Source organism: Tupaia chinensis, unplaced genomic scaffold (assembly GCF_000334495.1).
Source record: "Tupaia chinensis unplaced genomic scaffold, TupChi_1.0 Scaffold000252_1, whole genome shotgun sequence".
Lineage (NCBI taxonomy): Eukaryota > Metazoa > Chordata > Mammalia > Scandentia > Tupaiidae > Tupaia > Tupaia belangeri.
In genome coordinates this window covers 603,289-613,580 of record NW_006159732.1, presented here as the reverse complement: position 1 = coordinate 613,580, position 10,292 = coordinate 603,289, and the positions used below count along the sequence as shown (strand labels likewise).

General features: G+C 42.2%; 1 protein-coding gene across 1 annotated transcript in view; it reads right to left on the bottom strand.

Moving 5' to 3' along the window:
• The window catches only part of CDC5L (cell division cycle 5 like), a 70,208-nt gene that overhangs the window by 32,724 nt on the left and 27,192 nt on the right, over positions 1–10,292 (bottom strand). The window contains 2 exon segments of the mRNA XM_006172207.3: positions 1,496–1,658; positions 4,789–4,937. Coding sequence (XP_006172269.1) covers positions 1,496–1,658; positions 4,789–4,937 — 312 coding nt within the window.

Sequence of the window (10,292 nt, the reverse complement as noted above, 5' to 3'; positions counted from 1 at the left end):
TTTTTTGGAGAGGTTTTTGCTATAGGGCGCGTGCGCTCGCCAGACAGACAGAGATAGACAGAGAGACAGAAAGTGAGAAATCACCCCCCAGGGGGGATGGCCATGCCGCAATTCCTTCTCCTCCATTCTCCTCTTGGGATCTTGGGCACGCACGCACACGCACCCAGCCTGAGTTTTAAGCCACCGGGTCCGGGACGCGAACAGCAGTCGACTACGTGGGAGTCCAGCGACATAGCCATTACGCTAACTGCTGGTTCCCAGCATAATATTAATTCTAGTAATATGATCCCTGACTTGAGAGCCGAGACAAGTTTTTTGTTAATTTTCTATTTCACCTTCTCCCCTACATTAAGACCAGTCAAAAACTTTGACTTTCCATCAACAAAGTTACTCTGGGATATTCCAATAGAATTGGAAATTACTACTACAGGCAAAAAAAGACCATTAAGATTTTCATTTGGAGAAATATATTAAGACACAGAAATTTAACAGCAAATAAATAGAACAAGTTCAAAAATTAGTTCATCTTTGGACTAATATAACTTAATCTGAAAGATGTCCGTATTTTATGAGCGTGTGCTTATTTTTTAGAGGAAATACTAAAATAAATTACATGTAAATGAAAGAAAAGTCTACTGGGGCCAGCTGGTCATGTAGTGGTTAAAGGGGCTAAATCCAATGACCAACCATGCAGTTTGAGTCCCAAACCCAAAGGCTTGAAGAACACTGTGGCCACATGTGCATATGTGCCCAAAATTCCAAGAGAATGAAAAAGAAGGAACTGAGGCATGGTCATCCCCCTGGGGGAACTGTTTTCTCACTTTCTTTCTTTCTATCTCTTCAGCAAGTACACGTACCCTAAAGCAAAAATTTAAAAAAGAAAAAAATAAATCTTTATTTAAATAGAAAGAAAAAATTACAATAAATTTATCATTCAAGAAAGGAAAGTACTGGCCAGCCCTGAAGCCTAGTGGTTGAAAAAGCCAGATTCCACATGGCCAAACACATGGTCTAAGTCCCAGACCCAACAGCTTGAGGAGCACATTGAATACGTGTGTATGTGCTCATAGTCCTAATAGGTAAGAAATGGAAGAGAAAATATTGAGACATAACTAAACCCCAGTGGGGCAATATTTCTCTCCCCCCCCCCTTCTCTCTCACTCCTGGTGAGTGCACATGTCCTCTGGCAATTAAAAATAAATAAACAAAAGCACTGGGAAAAAGTATGCATTAGTAAATGATAAACATTAGAATCATAAGACACACACCGAGCATGACTTTCAGCAACAATAATCACAAACAAGAGTAAAGAAAAGGTAAGTTAAGGACCCCAAAAGTTCCCCCATCATTAATTCTTACAAATCATATTCCTTTTCTGACATCCATGCATGTATAAAGTATACATAAATATGCACTGCTAGGAAAGCTTGTAATTTGGTACCCATGATATATTAGAAAAAATTTTAGAGAATATTAAAAAGGACTTGACACTTACCATCTGCTTCACATAAGAAGGATCACTGTAGTCTGCCATTCCATCCTCGGGATTAATGTTTAACTTATCTCGAAGAGGAGTTCTACCTGGGGTAGAGTTGACAGCTGGCTTGGGAGTTGTTCCACTCCGGGGAGTCAGCCCTTCAGCTCCATTAGAAGGAGTCCTAGAAAACCAGAAATCTCAATGAATAAAAATGCCGCTTCATATGGCTCATGCGTTCAAATTTTTTTATATAAAATTATTTTATAGGGAATGCAGAAAATTTTAGAAACAGGGCTAGCTATGGGCATGGTGCTTAAGGAGGCTGGATCTCACATGGCCAACCATGTGGTTCAAGTCTCATAGCTGATGGCTTGAAAAACATGTGTGCATGTGTATCCAGAATCTCAGAAAGAGGAAGAAATGGAGAAGGGATTAGGCATGTCAACCCCCCATGGGGGATGTGTTCTCATTTTCTCTCTTTTTACCTCCCTCCCACCCCCAGAGTGAGCATGCATACCCTCTAGCATATTGAAAAACAGAAAGATTCCAGAAATCCATCTATCTAAATTATATCTCTTAGGTTAAAATAAAGGTCTGGGAGGGTCAGTAGGTGGTGTGGAGTTAAGGCACTGAACTTCCCACATGGTCAACCACAGTTGGAGTCTCGGATCCAGTGGCTTGAAAATCATGCTGGGTCCATGTGCACGCATGTCTCAAATCCTGAGAGAATAAGGAACAGACTGAAGTGTGGCCATTCCCCTTGAGGGTGATTTCTCACTTTCCCTTTTTCTGTCTCTCCCTAGTAAGCACACATATCCTATGGCAAAAATCTAAGAAACAAAATAAAAACTTAAAATAAAGGTTAGATGGGCCAACCTGCAGCATGGTGGTTACAGTGACACATGACTGACTACAGTTTGAGTCCCAGACTTGGCAAGAAACACACTAGATTGTGTGTCCATGCACATGCAAAATCCCAAGAAAAGAATGGGGAAGAAGGGATTGCAGGGTGGCTATCTCCCTGGGAGATGATTTCTCACTTTCTCTCCCTCTTTCTCCCCCTCTCTCTCTTTCCAGTGAATACACACATCCTATGGCAAAAAAAAAATAAAATCTGATAAATAACAGTAAAGGTTTGGTCCAGCAAGCATAGTATTTACACATAGCAGTTTTATTTTATTGCCTTCTAATAGTATCATCACATATGATATTTTCTTGCCTTCCTACACTAGGCTCACCAAACATGATTTCAAACTTTTCTTGATGTTAGGGTGGCTAAGAACACACAGAAGACAGGAAGGTCCGACACCACTCAATGGCCCCAGGTGACTTTTGTGGAGTTTGATCTTCATTTTATCATTAGTCTCCTCCCTTTCTATCAGGTTGCTGCCTGATTATCATCTTGATGGGCATACCTGTAAGTTGTTCTTCCTTTTATATTTTGATATCAACCACAATTTTAAAATCACATTTAAATATAAATAGGTTTTAAGTAAAGGCTAAGAGATATCCTACAATAAAGTTCACAGACTGGGGTCAGCAGGTGGCTCAGTGGTTAAGGTGCTGGTAGACCACAGTCCGAGTCCTGGACCTGGCGGCTTGCTTCCTCACTTCCCCTCTCTCTCTCAATCTGGTCAAATTAAAAACAGTAACAATAACAAATAAAAATAAATAATTCTTAAAAAAAAATTCACAGACTTTGCAGCAAATTATATTTTAATTATCCAAAGCCTTTCATCTTTGATGATGGCATTAGGGGAGGGGGTTTGCTTACTTCCTGTACCTTGGCTGTATTCCAGACTGGTGGTGCTGCCAAACAGCTGTTCCCCATAGGTGAGGTGTTACCGTATAAGACATGGTCCCTGCCCGCAAGGAGCTTACAATCTAGTTGAGAGACAAGACATACACAGGAAAAGAGGGATTAGGCTTTGTTACAGCCTTGCAAAAAGTGTAAAATGTTATAGTTGGAGTGGCTGCCAAGGCTTCTTGATTATGCCGTCATGTATGGGTAACAGCCTGCAATGTTTACTATACTAAACAATCAGAAGGACATACCCTAAACCCCAAGTATCTCTAACTCTCAAAATGCATAGATATCCATTTTAACACAATTTGCTTCTATAGCATTTGTATCTCAGATAACTCTTTAAAAATAATACCTCAGACCTGGCTCACAGCCAAGTAGTTAAGGGAGTCAGATCCCACATGGATGACCACAGTTCAAGTCCTGGTCCTCAAAAACACTCTGGGTATGTACGTATACATGCCCCAAATCTTAAGAACTGCAGTGTGACCATGCCCCACTGTGTGTGTGTGTGTGTGTGTGTGTGGGGGGGGGGGGGGCAGGGTACTTTCGTCCTCTCTCTGGGGAGTGTATGAGCCTTCTGGCAACAAAAAAAGCTTAAAATAAACTTAAAATGAAAGAATTATAATACTAAGCTCTAGTTAAAGACTTGTAGGAGTAAGTATTTAGGAATGAAATGGACTGGTATCTGCAACTTTGAAATGCATTAAAAAACAAGATGGATAGGTGGGGGGCTGTGTGATAAGGCAAATACAGTAAAACATCAATTGTAGAAACTAGGTGGTAGGTATGCAGATGTTCAGTTTACCAGTCCTTCCACCTCCCTGAATGCTTAAAATTTCCATTAAAAAATGTTGAGGGAAAAGCAATAGTAATACTTGTATAAAAAAAGATTATAATTTTTATAAAATTCACATGATCATTAACGATTGTCTGGTATCTTTAAAATCAAATAATGATGTATTCAGAAACAAGGTGATAGCATCTAAACCTTTGAAAAAATAAAAACTCTCCACAGTATTTAATCATAGCCTGAATTCTATGACTATGTTATCTATCACAGATTGAGCATCTCTAATCCAAAAACCGAAAATCTGAAATGCTCCAAAATTGGAATTTTTCTAAATGCTGACATAAATGTCAAGTAGAAAATTCCATAACTGACCTGATAACTTACTACCATACAAAAATATTGTATAAAATTCCTTTCAGGCTATGTATAAAGTATATATAAACTTGAATGTTTAGACTTGGGACTCATCCCCAAGGTATCTATTTCACTGTGTGTATCTAAATATTCCAAAATCCAAAAACATTCAAAATCTGAAACACATCTGGCCCAAATATTTTGGATAAGGATACTCAAACTGTGCTATAAGTAAAAATCAAAGCACGGCAAGCTGAACACTTATTTCCATTCTCTTAACAACATTACAAAACCAAATATGCTTCCCAAATCCTTGAATTCCAGTTTTTCTAAAATATAAAATACGCTTATTTACAATACCTGAATGGGGTAGAGAGAACTGTATTTGGAGTCTGTACAACCTGCCGCTGTGGAGTCACACCTGAGAAATCACTCTCGTGCAATGGAGTATTAAGTCCACCTTTGAGTGGCGTATCCACATTGGTCAAGGCCATAAGGTTCTGAGCTTCCTGATTAACGAGAGGGCAAAAAAATGTGTTTAACACTTTAGACAGACTAGTAGAATCCTCCCTTTTGGTCCTACTACACAAATTTTTAAGCAAGCAGAATTCTTACACATTTCTCAATGAAAACCAAGACAGAAAATGAATACTGTACCATGGCAGATTTTGATACTTCTATTCCTTTTGTTGACCTAACACGCACATCAGAAGTTTTCAACTGAGGACCAGCAGTTAGTGTAATGGCTATGTTGCTCCCATGCAGTCAACCGCAGTTTGAGTCCCAGACCTGGTGGCTTAAACTCATGCCTGGCACGTGTGCGTGCGTGCCCGCTCAAGATCTTGAGAGGAGAATGGAGGAGAGGGGACTGCCGCATGGCCAACCCCCTGAGGGGTGACTTCTCACTTTCTGTCTGTCTGGCAAGTGCACGCACCCTATAGCAAAAACCTCTATTTAAAAAAAATTTTTTAAAGTTGTTTTTGTTGGTTTTTTGGGGGGGAGGGGGGTAGGTTTTCGCTATAGGGCGTGTGCGCTCGCCAGACAGACAGAGACAGAGAGATGGAAAGAGATATCCCCCCCCCCCCAGGGGGGATGGCCAAGCCGCAATCCCTTCTCCTCCATTCTCCTCTCGGGATCTTGGGCATGCACGCACATGCGCCCGGCGTGAGTTTTAGCTACCAGGTCCGGGACGTGAACCACGGTCGACTATATGGGAGTCCAGTGACATAGCCATTACACTAACTGCTGGTCCCCAAAAAAAGAAGTTTTGAAGTAAAGATGATATGTAAAGGTATGCTCTGTGGCCTCACAAATGAAATGAAATGCACTGCCCAAAAGCTGCTCCCACTACTGTGCCAAACCTCTTTACAATCACAAAGTACTAAGAATTCCAATTTCCCAACTGAATTTAGGTCAAATATCAGGACACTTGGGTTTTAGTCTGGCTTCATCACTATTCTTTATCTAGTCTTCATTAGCACCATGAGTCTCCATCTGTTCTACTGGGAAGTTAAAACACTTCCATGTAGCCTATCTACTTCAAAAGAAAACAAATCATCAGGTCAAGTTCCTTTCAGAAATCATGCCTATCTCTCTAAACAGAATTGACTATGCTTTCTTTAGCCCCTCCACTATAACCCTGTGCTCAATATTATCTTTGCACCTACAAGTTTAAAAAAAAAATTTGATCCATAAGCACACGAAAGAGACAAAGTACTTCCCAAGTGTGTCTGAACACCACAATCCACCTCTCCCTCTCAGCTAAGCCCCAGATCATGGACAAGTCAGTGCCCACAATGTTGTCAAGGACCTCTCCAGACTTCAATAGAAAATATTCCCACGTGATGCACAGAACCGCATTTTACCACTGCATCACCATCTGGCCCCACACCTACAAGTCTCTGAATCCCCAACTCAGGGCCTGTGAGAGACATTACTTTCCAAAGATGGTCATAATATCTCTGTCATGCTGTTAGGTTATAATCCAACCTTGATATTCCTTTTATCAAGAAGTGGGGTCTATATGCCCTCCCCTTGAATCTAGGTGGACTTGTGATTAAAGTGTAACCAAAAGAATGTAGCAAAAGTGACACTATTTGACTTCCAATACTAGCTTAGGGAAAAAAATGATATAGCTTCCCATCACACTCACATGGAACCCTGAGCCACCATGTAAGAAGTTTAACTGATTTGGGTCACCACTGTGACAAAGTCCAAGACACACAGAGAGGTCACATGCAGATTCACTCTACTTTCCTGTTAAGGACCCAACCAACAGCCATCATCAACCAACAGACATGCAAAGACAATACTTCTATATGATCCCACCCCTCATCAAGTCATCCTCAACTGCTGAGACTCCCGAACTGAGTCCCTAGACATGGAACTTGTGTGCCCTTACCAAATTCCTGACCCACAGAAATCACAGCCATAGTAAAATGTTTAAGCCATTAATTCTGACATCAAGACTTAGTCTATTATTCTCTAGGACCAGCAGTCAGCGTAATGGCTATGTCGCTGGACTCCCACGTAGTCAACCGCGGTTCGAGTCCCGGACCCGGTGGCTTAAACTCATGCCAGGCGCGTGTGCGTGCGTGCCCAAGATCCCGAGAGGAGAATGGAGGAGAAGGGACTGCGGCGTGGCCATCTCCCCTGGGGGGTGATTTCTCACTTTCTATCTCTCTGTCTCTCTCTGTCTGTCTGGCGAGCACACACGCCCTATAGCGAAAACCTCTCCAAAAAAAAAAAAAAAAGACTTAGTCTATTATTCTCTATATTCTTATTCATGAGAAAGAATCTTCAATTTCACATTTTCAATCTTGTGTGTTCTTTCTGTTATGCCAGACACAAAGTAGTTCCTGTAAAGAAATTAATGTGTGCTTTTATAACCTCTGTGTAAAAAAAGAGGAGAAATGAAGATCAAATCAATGATAAAGCATATACTCCCAGAAGAGTGGATATAATATGGTCTTATATGCCAATATTACAAATAGAAAAACCATATAAAAACACTATAATTGATGGGGCCAGCAAGTGGCATGGTGGTTAAGTCACTAGACCTCCACATGGCCAACTGCAGCTCGAGTCCCAGACTCAGAGGCAAATCACGCCAAGCACATGTGCATGCATGTCCAAAAATCCCGAGAGAATGGAGAACAGACTATGGTATGGCCACTCCCCAGAGAGGTGATTTCTCATTTTCCCCCTCTCTGTCTCTCTCTGGTGATCACACATGCCCTATAGCAAATCTAAAATAAATAAAAACACTATAATTGGGTCAGCAGGTAGCACAGAGATTAGGGCACTGGATCCCAAAGGGCCAGCTGCATAGTTCAAGTCCCAAACCCAGTGGCTTGAAAATCATACCAGACCACGTGTATGCATGTCCAAAATCCAAAGAGGAGAATGGCGAAGGGACTACAGTATGGCCATCCCCCCAAGAGGTGATATCTCACATTCTCTCTCTCTCACTGTCTCTCTCTGGCAAGTGCACACACCCTATAACAAAACAAAAACACACAAAACACTAAAAATAAAGACCCCCAAAAATAATCTAGTGGGGCCGGCAGGTGGCATGGTGGCTAGGGACACTGGACTCCCACGTGGCCAACCACAGTTGAAGTCCCAGACCTGGTGACTTGCTTTCTCACTTTCCCTCTCTCTCTGTCCCTCAGAAGTCAAATTAAAATAAATAAATAAAGTGGGACCAGCAGTTGGTGTAATGGCTATGTCACTGAACTGCCATGTAGTCGACCACAGTTCGAGTCCCGGGCCCAGTGGCTTAAGGAGAAGGGATTGTGGCATGGCCATCCCCCCAGGGGGTGATTTCTCACTTTCTGTCTGTCTCTGTCTTTCTGGCAAGCACACACGCCCTATAGTTAAAAAAAAAAAAAAACTCAAAAATTAAATAAATAAGTAAAGCTAAATAATTCTAAAAAATAAATAAACTGATCTGGTGAAGACACAAAGGCGCTTGTCCCAATATGAGATGGTCCAAAAGAATGCTGGTACATTTGCAAGCTATCTCCTATAGGATGAATTATTCGCTGGTCAACTTGGTTACACTGGGATGTTTCCCAGATTCCCCTTCCCTGAATAGTTCTGTGTTAATCAAAAGTAAAGCAGAGGCAGAAAAAAAGAAAAACAGGTGGCAGACGTAAAGCACAACCACTATGCTCTGGTTGTTAAGAAAGTCATGACACATATTTGCATAGAAAAACACATCATGATTTTCCCCACAACCTAGTAGTTTGTTAGAGGCGGGGAGAAGAACGCAGAGTAGCTGGCAAGTTTCAGTGAGTTGTTGCTCTTTCCTGCTCCACATCCAGTTCTTCTCCTCTACAACCAGCCCTGGGATCACAGCAACCCCAAGCCCATCACCAGACTTCAGGCTGGGAACTCACAGAAATGGCAGTCACAAAGAGCCAACGAGCCTCCACAGACTTTTTTTTTTTTTTAAGAATTATTTAACTTGATTGGGAACCAGCAGTTAGCGTAACGGCTATGTCGCTGGACTCCCACGTAGTCGACCGTGGTTCGCATCTCGGACCCGATGGCTTAAAACTCACGCCGGGTGCGTGTGCGTCCGTGCCCAAGATCCCGAGAGGAGAATGGAGGAGAAGGGATTGCAGTGTGACCATCCCCCCTGGGGGGTGATTTCTCGCTTTCTATCTCTATGTCTCTCTCTGTCTGTCTGGCGAGCGCACGCGCCCTATAGCAAAAACCTCTCCAAAAAGAATGGCGAAGGGACTACAGTATGGCCATCCCCCCAAGAGGTGATATCTCACATTCTCTCTCTCTCACTGTCTCTCTCTGGCAAGTGCACACACCCTATAACAAAACAAAAACACACAAAACACTAAAAATAAAGACCCCCAAAAATAATCTAGTGGGGCCGGCAGGTGGCATGGTGGCTAGGGACACTGGACTCCCACGTGGCCAACCACAGTTGAAGTCCCAGACCTGGTGACTTGCTTTCTCACTTTCCCTCTCTCTCTGTCCCTCAGAAGTCAAATTAAAATAAATAAATAAAGTGGGACCAGCAGTTGGTGTAATGGCTATGTCACTGAACTGCCATGTAGTCGACCACAGTTCGAGTCCCGGGCCCAGTGGCTTAAGGAGAAGGGATTGTGGCATGGCCATCCCCCCAGGGGGTGATTTCTCACTTTCTGTCTGTCTCTGTCTTTCTGGCAAGCACACACGCCCTATAGTTAAAAAAAAAAAAAAACTCAAAAATTAAATAAATAAGTAAAGCTAAATAATTCTAAAAAATAAATAAACTGATCTGGTGAAGACACAAAGGCGCTTGTCCCAATATGAGATGGTCCAAAAGAATGCTGGTACATTTGCAAGCTATCTCCTATAGGATGAATTATTCGCTGGTCAACTTGGTTACACTGGGATGTTTCCCAGATTCCCCTTCCCTGAATAGTTCTGTGTTAATCAAAAGTAAAGCAGAGGCAGAAAAAAAGAAAAACAGGTGGCAGACGTAAAGCACAACCACTATGCTCTGGTTGTTAAGAAAGTCATGACACATATTTGCATAGAAAAACACATCATGATTTTCCCCACAACCTAGTAGTTTGTTAGAGGCGGTGAGAGACACGCAGAGTAGCTGGCAAGTTTCAGTGAGTTGTTGCTCTTTCCTGCTCCACATCCAGTTCTTCTCCTCTACAACCAGCCCTGGGATCACAGCAACCCCAAGCCCATCACCAGACTTCAGGCTGGGAACTCACAGAAATGGCAGTCACAAAGAGCCAACGAGCCTCCACAGACTTTTTTTTTTTTTTAAGAATTATTTAACTTGATTGGGAACCAGCAGTTAGCGTAACGGCTATGTCGCTGGACTCCCACGTAGTCGACCG